Here is a 21,411-nt window from a genome sequence, read left to right on the forward strand (position 1 = left end):
TTCACAAAAGATGAAGTGACTATTATAATGCTGCTATAATATTGTACCACAATACAAAAACTAACATGATATATAATGTTGCAAGAACACAGGGGAAAAACAAACTTTGTTTGCGTATCCAAACCTGTCATTTCTCAACAAAACACTGTAGTCTGGCGTACACAACCCGACTATAAAACTTCCTCGTCCTGATGAACAGCATAAAAGCGACAGCGGACCCGAAGATGCAGACGCATGCCATTATCACGAAGGAGAGCGCGAAGCAGTGCTTACCGGCACAAGCAAGCTTGCCTTGTATCGTCGACTCCCTGTCGTAGATGTACCCGACAACGCGCACAGAGAGGATGTAAGAGCCTACGGGGCTCGCAACAGCCACCGTGTTGAAGATGGTGCCGAAATGGTTCAGCCCGAATATCTCCGATGTTATGCTTGGCATTAGAGCCCACTGAGACCCGTAGCACAGGCCCACAAGGACTGATCCGATGTAGAGAGACGCGGGGAGGCCGGAGGAGATGATGGCGTGGCCTATGCTCATGACCATAAGCGTAGCACCTATGAAGAAGGGCCTGCCAAGTCCTCGCGACCGGAGGAAGTGATCAGAGATGTAGCCTGCACCAAACCTCCCTGAGAAGTTCCAGATGCTCCAGAGTGACACCAGAGTGCTGGTCTCCCTACTTGTGTAGCCAAGGGAACCCCCAATCTGGCTGATGTTGTTCACCGTGGCGAGCCCCGACCCCATCGCGCAAGACATTGCGAGAAAGAGCAGCCAGAAGTTCAGTTTGCACATGGCCTGTACCACATTCAGGTTTTCTTTGCCTGACGATATGTCCTCGGTAGATCCCACAAATGCAGTGCTAGAGCTGGCATTCTCAGAATCCTCTGCAGTCTCCTCAGGAAGCAATCCAGTTCTTTCTTCTGAAATTGGTTCTTCTTGATCTGACGATTCTGTCTTCTGGGCCTTTACGACAACAGCTACTGGAGACATGACCAACAGCAGGAGTATCACAAAGCAAGCACTCTGCACAGCTGAACTTATCACGAATACTTGGTCAAAGATTATGACAACCATTAGATACCCAGCAACAGTAATGGCAATGAGAGAGAAAGCATCGAGAAACTTCTTGTTGTACCGTCGATGCGAGCTGTGGACGTCGACAAAATACATGAGCAGCAATGTGATGGCTGTGGGTAATATTGCCAGCATAAGTATGAAACTGCCAGGATCAATATGGAGAGTGCTGTGTACTTGGACCAGTATTGCTCCACTCAAGCCTAGAAAACCCTGTTTGGAAAATTACATAGATGGTTTAATGCCACAGAAAGGACATATCTGTGTACTTAGATAACAGGAAAAAACATGATGCACTGCATAGGAGGAGCTACCCCCTGGCCACCCCAGGCAGCTGCCCGGGCTCGCCTAATTGAACCCGTTTTAGTTGAAGTAATCAGATGATTAAACTAGCAAATTTTTATGGGCAAACTTTAGTTTAGGAGGAGGGGTTATTTTGCCCAGGCTCCACTAATCGGCTAGCTCCGCCACTGATGCACTGACAAATTGATGCACCTTAAGATTGCTTGTTTGCTATGCTGTCGAGAAACAAAGTGCACGTTAGGACTTAGGACTACTGGAATTACACTAGAATTGGGTGAAAACTCAAGACAGGAGCAAAATATATGATGAAATTGATACCCAATTCCAGTAGTAATTATGCTGTCGAGAAGCAAATTGATACCCACAAGTTCCCATCATCATAATTACTACTGGAATTGGATGAAAACTCAAGACAGTAGCAAAATATATGATGAAATTATATTACACTAAAATACACACAAGCTCACATCATCGTAATTACTAACTGGAAAGTATTGAGCAAAGATATGAGTTTATTCAGAGGTTTCCAACAAATTAAACTACACTGAAGAATTATGAAAGTTTGGACAAATGATAGCTCCACCCAGTTTAAAAGCAACAGGTTAAAAGGAAGCATAGTCCAAAAAGGATGAGACCAAGAAAAGAAGCATTTATTCCCTCACTGGTGGCTCCAGACAAGAGCAGTTCATTTGAAACAGTTAATTACCCACGCATTGTAATTTTACAGCACCAGACATACTATCTACACAATTGTACTTCCGTAGCATCAGTCAAGCTGCCTCCACGGGAGCAAGAATATCCAAGCAAATATCCAGTCTCCCTGAAACTGCTCAGTAATTTGTCTTTTAATGCGGGTACAAGGTAATGAACGGATGCATGGAGCAGGGTCCTTAAATTCATACTTTTCCCGTTAGTTTCTGTCATGGCTCAACAACAAGAAAGCCACCCCATTAGTCACACCCTTCTTCTGCCATCCACACTGCTTTCATTGCACTAGCGAGTACAGGCAGTTGGCCAATGCCATCGCTGTGCAGCCTGTGCTTGTCCTTTGCCACCATATACATACTTGTTAAAGAGATGGATCCATGCATCCACTGATCGGTTCACCATGGCCGCAGTCCTCTTCTTCCTCCTCGTGCTTGCCCTCGCCACCAGCAACGACCCAGCAGTTGCTGCCACCGGCGGCAATGATGATCCACCAGACCTTATTATCGTGAACCTGCAAGGCCATGGCACCGACAAGAGCTCTGTGGCCTTGCAGAAGCATGACATCTCCATCGCCGGCTTCACCAACGGGAGCGGCCACTGGCACACCTTCCTCCCAGGACACGACCACCTGGTCCCCCTGCCCACGCCCCTCCCATTTGGCAGCAGCTACAACGACCTCATCGGTGGCCTCGTGAACCTGCCGGGTGTGCCTCTGGGGCGGGAGGCCATGTTGCAGGCCGTCCGGGTGCTCTCCGCCTACGACCCGGCCTCCACCGCGGACGACGTCAAGTCGCTCAAGCGGGCGCTGGCGTCACTCACGGTGATGTTATGTGAGGCCCAGCGCCTAGAACCCATCTCTGAGACTGTTAGCAGAGGATGGAAGAGCGGGGCCCACGTTGCTGCAGAGCATCTGCCCTACATCGACCACTGGGACACCATGTCCTACGAGATCATCCATGCGAACCGGACGGGCAAGTGGAACGGGCCCTTCATCGAGATGCTGAAGAAGAGTGCCAACATCCACAGCCAGGAGGAGGCGCTCGCCGTGGTCAAGCTGCTGGTGAATCGCAACTTCGAGGAAGTGCTCAAGGCTCACGCCATCAAGATCAAAATAGAGGATGTTCAGCCAGAAATTTTAGAATTAGTCAATTCCATTCGCAAAATGTTTGGCAAATATCAGGAAGAGGAATCAGAAATTTAGAGGAAGTAGATAGGGATTAGGCAAGGGAATTAGCATTTTAATCTCAATCCCCTGTCATAGGAGTTACTTGTGGGAAGTTGAAGATCTTTATTTGACTACGTGGTTGGAAAATAAAAACTCAATACAATATTACTGTTGCCCATTAGCCTATGCTGCTTTTGTTTCGATCTGGACTGCAAACCTCTACCGCATGGCTCCATGATCTGCTCCTCGTAGAGGATGGTGGCCTCCACTGCCATTGTTGAAGGCCCAGAAGTCAACTCTATCTGCCGCTCGATGCAGTGTGCGCATTGCCTATGGGGACATCTTGATGTACAGAGAGTCTTCTTGTTTGGCAGGAAATTGAAAAAATTGGACTTAATCTAATCAGATTCGTTAAAACACGTATCTGCCTGATATCTAGTTTGATGCGGGGTATTTTCGATCTTTTTACACAAAGGAGTTGGAGCCCACAATTCCCTTTCCTTTCCTTTCCTTTCCCCCTCCAGAGTCCCATTCCCTCCAAACATACATGATATTTTACAACCCGTAACTACTAAATTCCCCATTCCCTTGTGTTAATTCCCTCCAACAGAACACACTGGGAAATGCTAGAACTTTGACATGGACAATCACATTATCTACATTCTGTCAGTGCTCTCCTATAGATCTACCTATAGTTCAAAGTAACTACAAGAATCAGTCATCTCATCTTCGATTCCCTAACACGAAACACTAAACTTGAAATCCCTGCTTAATGTGACATGGCTCGATCCTACACATTTATTCATTCATGTATGGACACTGAAATCGAGTCAAGATTGTCAAGGATTGAATATGACAATCGCCATTATCACATCGATGAATCAAGTTTCTCAAATGCCACATGCATAACTCGCCGACAGGTGAAATAAGGGAAGTCAATGGGGGCAAGCGAGATAAACCACTAAGAAATAATAGTGTTGCATCAAATCTGCTCCCCCTAACTAGTACTTCCACCAATCCATTGGTAGAATTCTCTATGTTGTGTTATGCCAACAGAACAGATTACTGACACAACATAAAAGGACGCTGCATTATTGCCTCACTGATGGCTCCAGACGAGCAGTTATTCCGAAACAGTTGGTTACCTACAAAATTGATAGCACCAGACATGCTACCTACACAATTGTACTTCTCTAGCATCAGCCAAGCTGCCTCCACAGGAGCAACAGTAGTCCAAGCAAATATCCAATCTCCCAGAAATTGCTCAGCTATTTGTTTTTTTAATGTCAGTGCAAGGTAATGAACGGCTGCATGGAGCAGAGGGGGGGGGGGGGGGGGGGTGTCCTCAAATTCATACTTCTCCCGTTAGTTTCTGCCACGGTTCAACAAGAAAGGCACCAATTAGTCACACCCTTCTTCTGCCACTCACACTGCTTCCATTGCCCCAAAAAAGTGCAGGAAGTTGGCCAATGTGATCGGTGTGCTTGTCCTTTGCCACCATATATATATTTGTTCAAGAGATGGATCCATGCATCCACTGATCGGTTCACCATGGCCGCGTTCCTTCTCTTCCTCCTAGTGCTTGCCCTCACCACCAGCAATAGCAACCACCCAGCAGTTGCTGCCACCGGTGACGACGATCCACCACCCATTATCATCTTCGACCTAAAAGGCCCGGGCCTTGACAAGAGCTTCTTGGCCTTGCAGAGCCACGACATCTCCATCGCCGCCTTCACCAACGGGAGCGGCCACTAGCACACCTTCCTCCCAGAGCATGAGAATCTGAACCCCCCATGCACACTCCTGCCGTTTGGCAGCAGCTACAGCGACCTGATCGGCGGCCTCGAGAACCTGCCGGGTGTGCCGCTGGGGCGGGAGGCCATGTTGCAGGCTGTCCAGGTGCTCCTTGCCTACGACCCGGCAACCACCGAGGACGACGTCGTGCCGCTCAAGCCGGCGCTGGCTTCGCTCATGGTGATGATATGCGAAGCCCAGCGCCTACAGCCCATCCACGAGACCGTTAGCAGAGGATGGCAGAGTGGGGCCCACGTCGCCCCGGAGCATCTGCCCTACATCGACCACTGGGACACGATGTCCTACGAAATCATCCATGCAAACCGGACGGGCAAGTGGGACGGGCCCTTCACCAAGATGCTGGAGACGAGCGCTAACATCCGCAGCAAGGAGGAGGCGCTTGTCGTGGTCAAGGTTGTAACAGCCCGAGAGCAACCCTTTTCCTTTTAAGACCTTTTTGGCCTGCTTTGTAATTTATTTATCTTCATCATGTTGTCATGCTCATGTCATCATTAACATGATGCCATGTCATTAGCATCATGTCACATGAAACCATATTCATTTGCATGAAGCTGTCTTTAATGTGCTTGCCTTTTCGCGTGTTCGCGAAAGCCTAAAACTATTTTTGTACAAATACTAATTTGGGTTCGACAAATTAATTCCGGGTTTAATTAAACCTAGCCTCTTGCATCTTACCTTTTTGCGAAAAGCTAAATTTGCAAAACCTGTATTTTGTAGGCTTTTGTTGGCCCAAAAGCCCACTAAGCCAAACCCTAACCCTACCTTTTTAATCCCCTCTCCCTTTTTCTTTTTCTTTTTCTTTCTCTCCTTCTTCCTCCCCCGATCCCCTCCTTCCCTGCTTCCTTCCTCACGAAGCCATCTCCCTGGAGCTCCCATGGCCGGTGCCCCCCCTCTCTCTTCCTCCCACGCGCCTCTCTCCCTGCTGCGCGCCGCCTCTCCCCGTCGCCAGCACCCGGCCCGTCGCCGAGCTCGCCTCCCCGCGCAGCTCTGCCACCGATGCGCCCTTGCCTGCTGCTCGCCCGCCCGCGCTCCACCGCGCCGCCCAAGCTCCGCCGCCCGACGCCACCTCGCCGGCCCAGCTCCGCCTGCGACCAGCCACCGCCGGCAGCGTCTCCTCCCGCTCCGCCTCCCTTCCACCGAGCGCCTCCTCGCCTGCTCCCCTTGCTCCTGGCCGCGTCGCCCGCAACCACCTCGCCGCCGGTCACCTCTGCTCCTCTGTCCGCCCTCGCTCCAGCCTCCTCTGCCTCCAGCCCGCAAGCCCAGGCCGAGCCCCCCTTCGGCCCATCTACAGACAGCCCACAGGTCCAATTCCAGCAACCTGTGGCCTTTTTCCCCTTTTCTTTTCTGTTTTCTAAAATTAATCAAATCTGGATGTGTGGGCCCTGCGTGTCAGCCGCTTGCTGTTGCCGCTGCTGTGCTGTTGCTGCTGCCATGCGTGTGCTTCGTCGTGCCGCTGCCCAAGTCCTTGTTGTGCACCGCGAAGATCGACGACCGACGAACACCGAAGACCCGGAGCCGGACGAGTAGCTGAGCACGACTATGTACGCGGAACCGTGAATGACTACATCGACTACTTCACCTACGTCGACTACTTCGTCTACATCGCGACGCCGCAACGAGTCCAAGGTATAACGTGCGATCGTCCCGTGAGGCCACCGTTCTTCGGCGTAGACCCGTAGGTTGCGATTGTCGATATGCATGTGTTGTATGAGATGCCGTGTATGTACCGATTGTATCGATAATATTAGTTGCAGGTACGTCGCTTGCCACCGGCGTGTGCAACCCTGACCGAGTTGTTTGTTTGGTGTGTCGTTCTTGTTTTAAAGCATGCATCGCACCTATTCATGTCATTGGCATGCACGCTAATACAACTATAATATTATTGTGTGTAATTAATCACTTAAACTCTATTCCTTGCATATGGAGTTGTATAGATGCTATGTGTAGTATTTTCGGACTCCATTTAACTTGGTAAATTATATATCGGATTTACTTTCGAAATCCTTAATATGACACGCATCATCCCTATATGCCACGCATCATTCTTTGATTGCGCATATTAATTACCATGTGTATCTTGTATGCTTATACTTTCCTTTTATGTCGTGTATTTGCTTCTTCCTCGCTAGTCTGCGATTCCTACGACGACTACGACTACGCTTGTATTCTTCTTCCAGGATTCTTGCTCAATTCCGGGCAATTGAATACTCCAGGCAAGCAGCCCTTCCTTGACCATGTTGATTATACCTATTGCCTCTCCCTCAAATCTTGCATTAAGTTACGATCTCAGTCTTGTCACGATGCCTCTAGGATAGCATAGCTTTTAGTCAGCTCTACTCAATTGCCTTTTGTCCTGTTACTTATCCTATTACCATGTCACATGTTTGTTGTTGCCCTAAATCTTGGTCATTAGATGTCATGCTTAGTTGCGAGTCTAGTGTCCTTACTTTGGGGTTACACAATTGCTACATCCACATGCTACTTTATGTTATAATTGCAATTCTTAAAACTGTGATATGATATTAAACTGTAACAAGGCAATGATGGGAGGCCGTGCTCTAACGCATTGGTGATTTGTTCCATTTGCGCTGACCTAAGGACTGAGATCTCGTTTTCGCTGATCCAAGAAACTTCGCGCTAACCGCTCGTGGGAGAAGATATGGCTTCCCCCTAGACTTAGTAATTGATCCTCAGCTCTTCCAGGGGCCACATAGTTCGGGCGTTCCATTTGGCATTTGCATTGCATGCACGCAGAGATTCGTGGAGACTTGTTGGTGACTTTGCATTCATATAGGATTGCGGCATTAGTCTGGAGTGGTTATCCTGCGGGCTCTGAACCACTACCAGCTGTCCACGCAACTCTTGAGTCTGTACGACGCTTCGGCCGGGCTCTCGTTTCGGATTAGACTCAGTTGGGTGGTCCCCTGGATTAGTTGTGGGGCTTGGAAACGTCGTGTCGCCCAATCCTGCCGACACACGTCTTTGTGTGTTCCTACTCGAGTGGCAATAAGGGTTGGACGAACGTGTATGGGTAAATTGGCACACCCTGCAGGGATAAATCTTTCGGAAAACCGTGTCCGCGGTTATGGACGACTTGGTTGGTCATTACTTGATCATAGAGAACTTAACCAGCTTAATCTCAAAAACTTGAGTAGTAATTAGCCTTAATCATGGATATGCTTAAACTGCTTAAGTGTGAGTGTCCTTTGGATTGCTTCCTCACAGGGTGTTGAGGGGGTGATATGAGGATTATGTTGTTTGGTGTTTAGTAAATAGGTTAATCACCTCACTTAGTAGACGCTTCTCATCCTCTACTTAGACGTTGTTATTCGAGTGTCTCTCCAGATATTGTTGCTGCTGCATAACCCCACCATATCCCTCCTTTGAGACTTGTTGCATATTTAGTTTAGTTCTCCCCGTAAGTCTTGCGAGTACTTTGTACTCAGTTGCTTTGCAACGTTGTTTGTTTTCTTCAGAGGTTCCAGTAGAGCAGGTGAGCCGCTAGCTTCTTCGGGGAGCACGACGTTGGATTCGATGTTTAGCCAGGAGATCCAGATCAGGGTTCTGAGACTCGTGGCGGGTTTCCTTCCAGCTTCCAGCCTCTTCAGGCCATGCTATATTCTTGTCCGTACTCGGGCATAATTCGACTTCCGCTGATGTAATGATGTAATGTTGGGACATGTGTCCTCTCTTTGTAATATTTGTTATTTTGCTCCTTGTATGCGCTTTGTAATTACTCTCTTCTGTAGAGTTTTGGTAATGATATTCATGTTGCAAAACCCTGCGATGAGCACATTAATGCATGTATGTATTGAAGTGTTTATCGTAGGTTAAGAACCTCAAGCTTGAATTATGCAAAGGTTAGCAATTTGGGGCTAAATTGTATGATTCCGGTCCCGGGGTCTTACAAAGGTGCTGGTGAATCGCGATTTTGGCCAAGTGCTCGAGGCTCACGCAATCAAGATCAAGATCGAGGATGTTCAGCAAGAAATATTAGATTTAGCCAATTCATTCCGGAGCCTCTTCGCCAAATATCAGGAAGGCGAATCAGAAATTTAGGGGGAGGACATAGTTAGGGATTAGGCAAGGGAATTAGCATTTTACTCTCAGTCCCCTGTCATGGGAGTTACTTGTGGGAAGTTGAAGATCTTTATTTGACTACCTGGTTGGAAAACAAAGACTCAATAATGCAACATTACTGTTATGCCCATTAGCCTATGCTTCTTTTGTTTCGATCTGGACTGCAAACCTCTACAGCACGGCCCTGGCTCCATGATCTGCTCCTCGTAGGGGATGGCGGCCCAGAAGTCAACTCTATCTGCCGCTTGATGCAGTGTGTGCATTGTCTATGGGGACATCTTGACAAACACCTGAGGCCGCTGAGCTTCGCTGGTGGAGATGGCTTCCAAGATTCAGGCTTTGATCCAGTCAAATGCGCGAGATGCCCCTGTTAGCCGAGCTGGTGTTGGCTCAAGTGTGTAGCTTTCGGTGTTGGTTTTCTTGTTCTAAACTGTTAATCTGTTTGTTAGTCTGTGCTGGTGTGAACCTTGTAAGGTGGTATCTCCATCAGTACATATTTTTAAGCATTCTAATAAAGCTAGGGTGAGAAGCTTTTCTTCAAGCAAACAAAAACATCTTGATGTACAGAGAGTCTTCTTGTTCGGCAAGAAATTGAATAAATTGGATTTAATCAGATTCGCGAAGCCACATATCTGCCTGATATCTAGTCTGGTGCATGGTATTCTCGATCTTCTTACACAGAACTGTTGCTCCATCCCATGAATTACCAGGGTCCTCAAGATCGATGCGAGTTGGAGCCCTCAATTCCCTTTCCTCTTCCCCTCTAAAGTCCCATCCCCTCGAAACAAACATGAGATTTTACAACCCTAACTGCTAAATTTTCCATTCTCTTATCTCAATTCCCTCCAGCAAAACACGCTGGGAAGTTCTTAAAGTTTGACATGGACAATCACATGATCTACATTCTGGCAGTGCTCTCCTATTTATCTACCTACAGTTCAGTGTAACTGCAAGAATCGGTAATCTCATCTCCCATTCCCTAACATAAAACACTTACTTGAAATCCCTGCTTAATGTGGCATGGCTATTGCACGATCCTACACATTTATTCATTCTCATGTATGAACACTGAAACTGAGCCAAGATTGTCAATGAATGAATATGCCGATTGTCATTGTCAACATACATGGCACAGGTGTAACTCGCCCACAGGTGAAATAAGGGAAATCACGAGTGACATAAACCAGTAAGCACTGATTGTTTATAATGTTGTGTTGAATCAATCCATTGGTAGAATTCTCTATGTTGTGTTATGCCAGAATAACATATAACTGCCACCACATAAAAGAATGCAACTGGATGCCAACAAAACAGATTTTTTTCACATGCCCGTTTTTGGTTCCTAGGAGCAGAGCATGTGGCTAGTCGTCTGTCTCTCTTGGTTTCACATGGCTGTATGAATTAATTACTGATGAATCACATTATTTATCACTAACGCAGAGCAACAGATGGGGAACGGCATAGCGTAGCAGCAGGGTAATACGAAAGTCAATGAAGGGGGGGCTGGACAGAAGTGAACCTTCATGATGCCGATGACGGTGCCGCGGCGGTCGGAGAAGTTCTCGACGGCGGTGACTACGTCGGCGGTGTTGAGGAACGTCTGCGCCTGCGCCGCGAGGAGCATGTAGAAGCACATGAGCGGGAGCGGCGCCGGCGCGAATCCCTTGACGGCGAGCCACATGGGGAGGTACCCCGCGACGCAGAGGGCGGCGCCGGCGAGGAGGACGAGCCAGGGGCGGCGGTGCCCTCCCGCGGGGGCCCAGGCGGCGAGGAACCCGGAGAGAATGCCGGCGTTGGCGCCGACGTCCTTGAAGATGGCGACGGCGTCGAGCGCGGACTGGTCGTAGCCCTGGGAGGCCTTGAGCGCCGGGGAGTAGACCCCGAAGCAGTAGGAGCTCCCCGCGAAGCACTGGATCAGCGCGCTCGCCGCCAGCGCCGACCACCGCGTCCGCGCGGCGCGGGATGACGGCGTGGCCATCGCCGGTTCCCCGGGGGCCCAGCCCAGGGGAGATGGAAGGAAGAATTGGGAAGAGAGGAAAAAGAAGTTGTCTTTTGTGTGGCTTACTCCAATGATGCGGCAAAGAAGGAAACATGATGAGGTCAATCCTTGCTTCACTGACAGGATGGGGCCACCAGGAAGCCAGCCATCCACGAAAATGAAGGAGAATGCTTTTTTAGATAATAAAATGAAGAGGAATGTTACTACTAGTAGTGCTATTTTGCTGCAAGCAGTGTCTGTTTCTCTTTGACGGTGAGGATGGCTCCTCTTTTTAATTCGACAATGAGTGCAAGTCTTTTTTTTGTGTGGTTTTATTCGCCTTTTCATGTCTCTTGCATAAAACTTGTTACACCTACGCCATTGTAAAGGAAGCCACATTTGTATATATTTATAAATAAGAGGAGGAAATAAAGACGTGGAATGAGCTAAAAACTACTATATCGTGACGATGTTGCCAAACATTTTGATTGCCTCTTCGTTAAACATTTGTTCATTTATTCCACTTGAGCATGTGTTGCTTTTTTTATTTGAACAAACTTTTTTTTAGGGGATAGGGGAGATTTTATTTGAACAAACAAGTGTTGCCTTTTCTTTGGGCTCCTTCTTTTGTTGGGCTGGACTACAAGGTCCAACCCAATGCTGCGGGCTGAGGTGTAGCAAATCCTGATTCGGTCCGCACAAATAAGCCCACACGGGTATAGCGCATCCCAATATTTCCATGAATGGGCCGGCCCGAGGCCCACGTTGGCCCCACGAGCTACCAGTCTAATAGTCTTATCATTTGCTAAAAAAAAAAAGAAGTCAAATAGTCTATGACGTTAGGAGAGATGAGGTGGAGCAGACGTTGGCCATGCGTGTGCGCGCGCTAATAGTACGAGACAAGAAGTAATTTTGGAAGCTTCCACGAAACCAAAGCGTCTTGTTTTGAATCAATCCGTGTATTTATCTACCTACCGGCCTACCGGCTAATGAAATCAGTGTAACAACGACGCACTAATATATATATGGGATCGGGCTATATGTAGTATGGTCGTTGCCGCTGATGGAGAACCCCACACCAGCTAGAACACGAAAAATTCAGTTAATTACTCTGTAAGTTTATATGCCTGACAAGACACGGGATGAGTTGGGAGTGATTAGGCAAGCGGACCGGCCAGGCGATGATGACGGCCGGGTCGATCTGGTTATCCCATCACCCAACTACCAGATAGGTTACAGGACTAGTCGTGCTAATAATTATTTCACTCGTGTCTTCTTCTTCTTCTTCTTCTAGCTAGCTAGCTAGCTACCCCCCCTCTCAGCTAATTCAACAAGTTGAAAGCTTATTAGCAGAGGAGAGCTGAGAGCATAGCCATGGCGGACGAGACGGCGGCGGCCACTGCGAAGCCGAAGACGGCGGAGCTGGATCCGGTGCTGCACGCGATGGGGTTCGAGCTCGAGTCGCTATCCCCGTCGCTCCTCACCGGCCGGCTGCCCGTGACCTCGCGGTGCTGCCAACCGTTCAAGGTGCTCCACGGCGGCGTGTCGGCGCTGGTGTCGGAAGCGATGGCGAGCATGGGCGCCCACATGGCGTCGGGGTACAGCCGCGTGGCCGGGGTCCACCTCGCCATCAACCACTTCCGGAGCGCCGCCGTGGGCGACGTCGTCGTCGCCCGCGCCGTCCCCGTCCACCTCGGCCGCTCCACGCAGGTCTGGGAGGTCAAGCTATGGAAGCTGCTCGTGGAGCCGCCGGAGCCGGAGAAGAAGAAGGTGCTGATTGCGGAGTCGAGGGTGACGCTGCTGTGCAATTTGCCCGTGCCGGAGAGCCTCCGACATGCCGGAGACGCGCTCAAGAAGTACGCCGCCGCTGCGGATGCGAATCCAGTCGCCCCCATCAGTAAACTGTAATTACATACTTACTCAGTTACTCGGACCTTTGATTGCTGTGATGTTCGTTCGTCCGCGATAATAATAATAATAAAATTTATGGTAAATGACTCTCCTTCTTCTAGCTAGGCACTGTAGAAAAGTAGAGATGGATTGACTGTTTTTAATTCCGACCCGACCGGGGCTCCATCAGCTGACAGCTTTCAGTTCCGGTTAGGAATTAGTAATACTCAATCAGCTAGCCAACCTTTTTTGATAACAAGGTAGACAGAATAATCAGCCAACCAAAAAAAAAAGGGAGAGGTAAGCGCCTGATCTCCTCTGGCCGATGGACCTAGATTCTGGACATGGATCGATCGGTCCATGTTCGTACGCGTGTGCGTGCGTGCAACGGCCCACGCACATCATCATCAGTCGTACTACGGCCCGAATCCGCTCCTGCTGCCACCCATCATCATCATCAGTCGTACTACGGCGGCAACCGGAGTTGGACATCATCGACCTAGATCTGCGCCGCCAATGGTACTCGGTCTCGTCCCCTAAGCAGCTATCCACGGCCCACTCCATCCGCCGTGTCATGGAGCTGGCCTATTCCTCCGACGCCCCGGCATCACTGGCGTGGCGCCGCGTCTGGAGCACGCTCCTCTGCCGCCGCCGGCAGCAGCCCTGGATCGTGATTATGGTGATGATGGTAATGATGGTGGTGGCGGTGGAAGTGATGACGACGAGGAGAACAACGACGATGTTAGCGATGACGAGAACGGTGATGTCGAGGAGGAGGAGGACAGTGATGTTGAGGAGGAGGACGAGGACAATGAGGAGGAAGAGGAGGAGGACAGTGATGTTGAGGAGGACGATGAGGACAGTGAGGAGGAGGAGGAGGAAGATGAGGATGAAAACGACAATTGTGCCCTCGGCAGATTGATGCTTAAAACCGGGGATGCCATGGTCGGCGACGGCATACAGAGAGAACCCGAGTTTGAGATCTCCCGATACTTGGTCGCCGAGCCATGCGGCGGGAAGCTTCTCATGGTGTGGCGAGAAGGGATGGCCGCCGGATTCACTCGCAAGGTGGAGGTTTTCGAGGCCGATGTGAGTGCAGGCGCGTGGACTCCCCTGTCCAATGGGCTCGGCGGACGCACGCTCTTCATCAGCCAACGCTTCAGCAAGTGTGTTGTTGCTCGTGGAGAAGTGGAACCCGACGCTATTTCCTTTGCCGACTTCGGTGAAGTGTTCAGCATGAAACCACCCCATTTAGGCACACGTATCGGTTTCTTCTCTTACTTGGAAGGTGAAGGTCCTAGCTATCGGCGCCCCCCAACATGGATCTTTCCTCCAAATTAATTTGTACTGCATGCATGTAGGAGTATGTATATATACTGTGGTGCTTGATTAATTAGTATTTATGCAGTTAGTGGATTCGAAGTGTCTTCTTTTGGCTGTATTTAGACTGTACTGCATGATGCTTTTATTTGGTCCAAGAATTCCTTCTGATTTTTCTAATCGGAAAGAGTACAGAATTAGCTTGTACTCAGCAATGTGTTTTTTTCAAGAATACTTGTACTACTCCGTAATGTGTTGTGATAAGGATTGTACCTTTCTTTCCTTTAATTTACTTTTGATTTTCTTGTCGTGGGTTTGAGTTCTGAAACACGCTGTTTTGAATTCTGAAATTGTTGGGTCCTGTGCTAGCTTTGTTGTGTGGTACCAAACATTAATTCACCCTAATTCAAGTGTTTTTTTCTTTATTTTGTATTTCTGCGGATGCTCGATAGAATTATCACTCCACCCATCCCTTTTTATAACATGTTCTAACTTCGCCGTACCTCCGTCCCGAAACAATACAAATTCACGTCACTTGTTTCGAATTTTTTTTATAAAAATCACTAACATCTACAACTCAAAATTAGATTTATTATTAAATAAACGTAAAAAAGCACATTGTTGGATCGATCTCATACACGCACGTGGTGCGTACGTGGAACAAGAATGGACTCGTACGTGGAGGGATCTACGCCACCGATGAACAGAAAAGTCGTGTTCATTTTATTTGCTTCTTCACGTGACGCGCTTCGATGGATCGGCAGCAGCCACCAGAAAAATCACGGCCAGAATCGGAACACGCGTCCTAATTAACCAACATACACGCCCACTGGCACACATTCTCATCAAGCTGTCTCTCAAAAACCAAAACAGTGTGCTTAAAACGAGAATGATGGTGATACCATGTACTCTCTCCGGTTGTAGTAAATCCGCGACACTCGTTATGTATCGGATGGAGTAATAATTTTTCGAATGGGCTCAGCATCCAGTTCTAGTTTTTCTTTCTACTGAATGTGATCTCGTTTTAGTTAACTAAAGCTAACGATCAACCGATAATTACGTTAGTAATGATACTTGTATGGTACAAGAGCTCGATGAAGTTATCATTGGCACCGCACCGTTGACGAGTACATTGCCTGTCGAGGGCGGCATCTGCGACTCCGGTCTTTGTAGATGTTGTGCGATTTGTGTGCGTGCGAGTGATGTGCGTGTGTCTACATTGTACCCGTTGGTGTTTCTAAAAAAAATGTGTCATACACGAGCTAAGTTTGACTTGATCCAACTTAATTTCATGTGTGTAAAATACGGTTAATTATCCAGCCCAGCCCCGTGGATTTTTGTTTGTCGGATCCGACAAACGAGGTGGCAGAGGCAGGCAGGCAGGTATGGGAGCTGAAACAATGGAATCTTGACTTGCGCAGGAAGTTGCTGCTGCTGTCTTTTTGCACAAAGCTCCTCTCCTGTTCCCCTGCCAGCGCCTTCCCCAAGCACAAGGAACCCGTGCGCCGCGCCGCCGAGATACTTCCGGATCCACTCCTCCAAAATCGCACGCAAACAAATTAATCCTCGGAACTTGCCTTCCTTCCCCGATTGCAATTCCCAATCGCGCTCTCCCTCCTCCTCCTGCTTCTTCTTCTTCTTCTCCAAGCTTCGCCGCCGCCGCCGCCGCCCCCGCCGCCGCCGCCGCGTGGCGTCCAGGATTGATTGAGGGAGAAGGCGACCGGCGGCGGCCAGCGGCCAGGGCACGGCGCCGGGCCGCTGCGCTCTCGCGGGTGCTCTGCTCGTCGTCGCTCCAAGGTAAGAGAGAAAAAAAAAAGATCTCTTCTTCTTGCTTACCGCTCTTCGTCTTCTCCTTCCTCCTCTGTAATTCGTGCATTGTTAGTTCTTCTTCTGCAATGTTGGGGGGAATAGAATTAGGCCGAGGTCGCCGCCAATGACGCTCTCGCGGTCGTCTCGCCGGCGGCGGTGAGGCTGCCTGCCTCCGCCGCCACCTATATACCACACGCGTGTCTCGCTTTCCCCATCCCAAGGTCCCATCTTTCCTGCCCCTGTCTCCCGCGCCAGCGCCTGAGAAGCCCTCCCTTCCTCTTGCATCTCGCTACCAGTAAGCGATTGAATCCCCACAAAGTTCATTCTTTTTTTCCCCAAAAGAAAAAAAAACTTGTTTCCCCCCTCTGCATTGAGCTCTCATACTAGTACAGGTGGTATAACATTATCATTGCACATTATTAGTATTATTATTACACCAATTGATGTTCCCTTTCCATCTATGTATGCAGGATATTGTGCACACTAAAAGGCTCGCACAAGCATAGGTAGACTCTAATACGTAAGTATAGACCAATACATGTAACAGGACAACTTAATTTTGTTATTTCATTTGGGAACTTTATGCAAACAATTCTTGGATGAAAAAAGTTAAAACACCAATGGCCCTTCTCAGTGCTAAATGTGCCCCTTTTATTTAGGACTTGTTTGGTCTGTTTCAATGTCAAATCTTTTTGGTTTGTTGTTTGTAACTGTACAAATTGAATGTTCGAAGCTAACGCCAAGCAGGGGGTTACAACTGTGCACTTATTCTTAAGCCCTCCTCCAACTAAACCTGCAAATAAGCTAAGCTAGGCCAAACATTGGGGGCTTTTGGAATTGGCCTGTAAAGCTTAGACCTTTTTGTAGTTGAATCTAAACTCCAATAAACTGACTTGTGATAAGCAATGATCCCACTGGCACTAAATATCTATTTCTGAAGAAGGTCTCTCCTGAACCAGGAGATGCCTCGAAGCAGTTGCATCGTGTCTTTGTACGCCGGCTCAAACTTTGGCCTTACCTAGCCAGCCAAATTTATGATCTGACCTATATTGGCATAAACAATGCCAATGGATTTATTCCATGGTCTTCTGTATGATAGATTGTTAGTTGAGTTGAGAATGCGATAAATTGTTCTCTATTGTGTCATGTGGTCTGGGAGTAAATTAAGGGCCCAAGCAAAATTGTTTCAGGTGGCAATGTGTTGCCTCTCTCTTTCAGTCCTAATAAGATGGCTTTTCTAAGAAAGTAAGAAATGAACTTTGAGGTTATTGAACAAACAAATTGCATGTCCATTGTTTAGTTTTAGCTTTGGAGTTCCATTAGCTTTATCATGATAAAACAGGCTAGGTTAAATAGATGCTCAGAAGTTAACCTAACGATATAAGGCACTCATTTAATTTTGTTGTATATAATCTACTTGGTTATTCAAGTTTGTGCTACTGATTTAATTAATATACAGCTAATAATAATACATCCTAGTCAGTATACAGCTGTGCATTAATCTTGACCACATCTTTTTGCAGGCCACATGGAGCTCTCTGGTGGATAGAAGTCCACACGTATATACATTGTTCAAATTTCTAGATCGACATTAACCAGTATGTCTCCCCCCCTTCCCCTCCCCAATCGCTCTCCTTGTTTTTCAACATTAATAATAATTGTAATACTTAAGTGCAGCAAACCATCATTTCATTGTATGAGTCCTCGACATACAATTCTACTTTTATGAATGGTAGTAATTTGTATCATTCAGTTGCTAAAAATAACGATTTATATCCTTCACTACATGATATTATGCTCTCTTGTAGTCTTGTGTTCTTTAAAGAGGAAAGATATGACTGGATGAGCACTGAAATGAGTCAGGAACTAATTAAATTGTAATGAACATATATTGCTCGAATGAGTGATTTCTTAATCTCAAAATGGGAGCATCATAATGTAGTTTATCATGCTGCCAACAGCAGAAAGAAATTCTTTCAATTCCCATTGCTGACCTGAAATAATCTTAATGAGCAATGTTTGATTTATTTCTAGAACTTAATCACTACATTAATCGGACAAAAATGCTAGATAGAGTTGCAATATCTGCGTACAGGTAAACACATGCTATCCTACTGCGCTCTGCATGCTGTCATTTATCGTGCTGCCCAGCAATGAAAAAGAACTCCTGTTGTGGAATTTGTAAATATGCTTGAAGACTTTGTATAGTCAGTTGAGATTCATGATTGTATTGCAGAAAAGAAATATCATTCTTTCCTTGTTCTCTTTATATTACTCCCTCCGATCCATAATAAGTGTCTTGGATTTAGTACAAAGTATTTTCTTCTGACCTGGTACTGTTTCTATATTCTTCTGCCCTTATATGATAATAGTCCATCAAAGTAATTCTGTTATGACCGAGTACATTTTGATCCAAATTATGAAAGTATCTTATCTCTTCATAATATTAAAGGTTGTTCTAGTTGATAACACTGAACTTACATTGCAGTTCATGTTGAGGGCAAAGCAACTCGGCACACTATCCCAGTGTGCAAGATCCTTCTATCTTAGTGGGTCAAGGTGTGGTAGCACTGATGGAGCTTCATGCACATGCCCTGAGGATGACACATGTGCTTCAAAGAGACAGGCGAGTGGTATCCAGCAGAAGTTTCAGTCAACCGGCAGATCTTCTGTAAAGGCTCTCCCATCTTCTGCACAACATGTTGGATCTATTGGCACTGCTACTGGATACCCACCTCAAGCTGTTCATGTCGTTCCTTCCACCTTGACACCAGGCAATGAGCCCGCATCTATCAACAGAAACAACCCTCCTAGCAATTATCAGGTGCTAGGAAATGATTATGTACAGCCATCTAAGCAGACTGCCAGGAGTGTTTCTCAGTCTGGAATTGCAGGAGCTGGTGTGTATTCTGAGTTGGTAAATATGAGGTCCTCCTCGACTAATGGACGCACTGAGCAAGCTCCACAGGCTATTGCTAACTATTCTAACAAGCCCTTATCCAGTGCGCAGTCTTCTAATAACAAGGCACATAACCAGCATAGCTTTCCAGAGGCAAAGGTGCCTTATACCCCTTCCATGCAAAATGACTTTGGGAAGGGGGTATCAAGACCTGGATACACAAAGTCAAAACAGAATTTTTCAGGGCCATCTGCTGTAGTTTCTAGTTCAACGGCACAGGCAAGGAACCAAAGACATCCAGGTCAAGGCAACCCAAATTATCATTCTAATAATCTCAATTCAGATGGCAGGTGGGCTGGAGTTCGAACTCGAAACTTCTCAGCTCCAACTGTTTATAGTGGCCCCAGTGACAAATCCAAGGGCCCTTCAGGAACAATAAAAGCTCATGGTGGAGGACCGCAGTCGAACTTACGGTCATTGAAGTCATTGCGGGCAGTTGAGCAGTATTATCATACGCTGCAACAGATGAAATGGGGTCCCATGACGGAACATGTTCTGGATAGTCTCCATTGCAAGATAGATGCATTCCAGGCTAATCAAGTACTCAAGCTGCTTCATGACCATACTATGGCGCTTGGCTTCTTCCATTGGTTAAAGAGGCAACCAGGGTTCAAGCATGATGGTCATACCTACACAACCATGATAGGCATCCTTGGACAAGCTAGGCAGTTTGGTATAATGAGAAACCTTCTTCATGAGATGAACAGAGATCGCTGCAAGCCAACTGTGGTAACATACAACAGAATAATACACGCATATGGTCGTGCAAATTATCTGAGGGAGGCTGTTAAAGTATTTGAGGAAATGGAGGAAGCTGGTTATGAGCCTGATCGAGTTACATACTGTACGTTGATTGATATCCATGCTAAAGCAGGATATCTGGAAGTAGCAATGGATTTATATGGCAGGATGCAAGAAGTAGGCCTGTCACCGGATACTTTCACCTACAGTGCCATGGTTAATTGCCTTGGAAAAGGTGGTCAATTGGCAGCTGCTTATAAGCTTTTCTGTGAGATGATTGAAAATGGCTGTACACCTAACCTCGTTACTTACAACATAATAATTGCCCTGCAGGCAAAAGCGAGAAATTACGACAATGTTGTGAAACTGTACAGAGACATGCAAGTTGCTGGATTTCGTCCTGACAAGATAACATACAGCATTGTGATGGAAGTTCTTGGTCATTGTGGTCATCTAGATGAGGCTGAGGCTGTTTTCATTGAGATGAGGCGTGACTGGGCTCCTGATGAACCTGTATATGGTCTTTTGGTGGACCTGTGGGGAAAAGCTGGCAATGTTGACAAGGCATTAGGATGGTACCATGCAATGCTTCAGGATGGTTTGCAGCCTAATGTGCCCACTTGCAATTCTCTCTTGAGTGCTTTCCTTAAGATAAACAGGTTTCAAGATGCCTACAGCGTTCTTCAGAACATGCTTGCTCAGGGACTTGTTCCATCTCTGCAGACTTATACCTTGCTGCTCAGTTGTTGTACTGATGCTCATGCACAGATGGGGTTATGCTGTCAGCTCATGGCGATCACTGGACACCCGGCCCACATGTTCTTGCTATATTTGCCTGACGCAGAACCTGGTGGCGAGAATGTGAGGGATCACACCAGGTATTTCTTGGACATGATGCACAGCGAGGACAGAGAAAGTAAAAGAGGTTTAATGGATGCTGTGATAGACTTCCTACACAAGTCCGGCCTCAAGGAGGAGGCTGGCTTTATATGGGAGGTTGCTGCCCAGAAGAATGTGTACCCGGATTCTGTGAGGGAGAAGAGCTCTGCATATTGGCTTATCAACCTTCACTTGATGTCCGAGGGCACTGCAGTGACTGCCCTGTCCAGGACACTTGCTTGGTTCCACAGGCAGATTCTGGTGATGGGGTCCTGCCCCGAAAGAATCGACATCGTCACTGGCTGGGGCAGAAGGAGCAGGGTTACCGGATCATCCTTGGTTAGGCAGTCAGTCGAGAAGCTTCTGCATCTCTTCCAATTCCCGCTCTTCACTGCTCGCGGGAATACTGGCTGCTTCGTTGGATGTGGGCAGCCACTTAATCAGTGGCTGCACAATCCTTATGTTGAGCGCATGCATTTGTTGTAGTTGTAGTGAGCACTAGGTTATCTTCAGAAATAAAGGACTTGTCTAAACAGGTGCAATTTTGTGGAAGAATCAGATCAGTTTGGATGGAGCATCTGTTCTAGTTTGGTATAGTCAGTGTTTGTTAAGTGTAACGATGGTCGAATTCTTATCTTTTGGAACTTATTTGTGATAACATTAAGAGATGGCATTGTTGCATTCTGAGTTAGGCA

General features: G+C 47.4%; 4 protein-coding genes across 6 annotated transcripts; 3 read left to right on the forward strand and 1 right to left on the reverse strand.

The window, feature by feature from the left end:
• Positions 1 to 11,195, reverse strand: LOC100846557 (protein NUCLEAR FUSION DEFECTIVE 4). The gene is made up of 2 exons (XM_003579030.4): positions 10,660 to 11,195; positions 1 to 1,282 (listed from the first exon to the last, which is right to left on the reverse strand). Exons 1-2 carry the CDS (start codon positions 11,116 to 11,118, stop codon positions 128 to 130), a joined length of 1,614 nt encoding a protein of 537 aa, XP_003579078.1. The 5' UTR covers positions 11,119 to 11,195; the 3' UTR covers positions 1 to 127.
• Positions 2,233 to 3,426, forward strand: LOC104584341 (60 kDa jasmonate-induced protein). The gene has a single exon (XM_010238654.3). The coding sequence runs from the start codon at positions 2,481 to 2,483 to the stop codon at positions 3,279 to 3,281; it is 801 nt and encodes a 266-aa protein (XP_010236956.1). The 5' UTR covers positions 2,233 to 2,480; the 3' UTR covers positions 3,282 to 3,426.
• A 965-nt stretch (positions 11,196 to 12,160) lies between the features above and the next one.
• LOC100846866 (1,4-dihydroxy-2-naphthoyl-CoA thioesterase 1) lies at positions 12,161 to 13,115 on the forward strand. Its single transcript, XM_003579031.4, has one exon. It carries the CDS (start codon positions 12,493 to 12,495, stop codon positions 13,024 to 13,026), a length of 534 nt encoding a protein of 177 aa, XP_003579079.1. The 5' UTR covers positions 12,161 to 12,492; the 3' UTR covers positions 13,027 to 13,115.
• Positions 13,116 to 15,737: 2,622 nt separating this feature from the next.
• On the forward strand, positions 15,738 to 21,407 carry LOC100832383 (pentatricopeptide repeat-containing protein At1g18900). Of its 3 annotated transcripts, none has more exons than XM_010238658.3 (4): positions 15,738 to 16,125; positions 16,608 to 16,643; positions 17,661 to 17,735; positions 18,626 to 21,407. In XM_010238658.3, the coding sequence occupies exon 4, from the start codon at positions 18,629 to 18,631 to the stop codon at positions 21,200 to 21,202; it is 2,574 nt and encodes an 857-aa protein (XP_010236960.1). In that variant the 5' UTR covers positions 15,738 to 16,125; positions 16,608 to 16,643; positions 17,661 to 17,735; positions 18,626 to 18,628; the 3' UTR covers positions 21,203 to 21,407. The 3 variants fall into 3 exon arrangements, with proteins under 3 accessions (XP_010236960.1, XP_003578355.1, XP_010236957.1); XM_010238655.3 differs by having other exon boundaries at positions 15,739 to 16,125; positions 16,608 to 16,657; XM_003578307.4 differs by lacking the exon at positions 16,608 to 16,643.
• Positions 21,408 to 21,411: the final 4 nt, after the last annotated feature.

Source organism: Brachypodium distachyon, chromosome 4 (genome assembly GCF_000005505.3).
Source record: "Brachypodium distachyon strain Bd21 chromosome 4, Brachypodium_distachyon_v3.0, whole genome shotgun sequence".
Lineage (NCBI taxonomy): Eukaryota > Viridiplantae > Streptophyta > Magnoliopsida > Poales > Poaceae > Brachypodium > Brachypodium distachyon.

What these genes read in the sequence shown, in the direction of transcription:
- LOC104584341 (XM_010238654.3), top strand. Translation starts at nt 2,481, where the DNA reads ATGGCCGCAGTCCTCTTCTTCCTCCTCGTGCTTGCCCTCGCCACCAGC.
- LOC100846557 (XM_003579030.4), bottom strand. Translation starts at nt 11,118, where the DNA reads ATGGCCACGCCGTCATCCCGCGCCGCGCGGACGCGGTGGTCGGCGCTG. An exon ending in CCGTCATCGGCATCATGAAG is followed by an intron (nt 1,283 to 10,659) that starts GTTCACTTCTGT and finishes TTTTCCAAACAG; the next exon opens with GGTTTTCTAGGCTTGAGTGG.
- LOC100846866 (XM_003579031.4), top strand. Translation starts at nt 12,493, where the DNA reads ATGGCGGACGAGACGGCGGCGGCCACTGCGAAGCCGAAGACGGCGGAG.
- LOC100832383 (XM_010238658.3), top strand. Translation starts at nt 18,629, where the DNA reads ATGTTGAGGGCAAAGCAACTCGGCACACTATCCCAGTGTGCAAGATCC.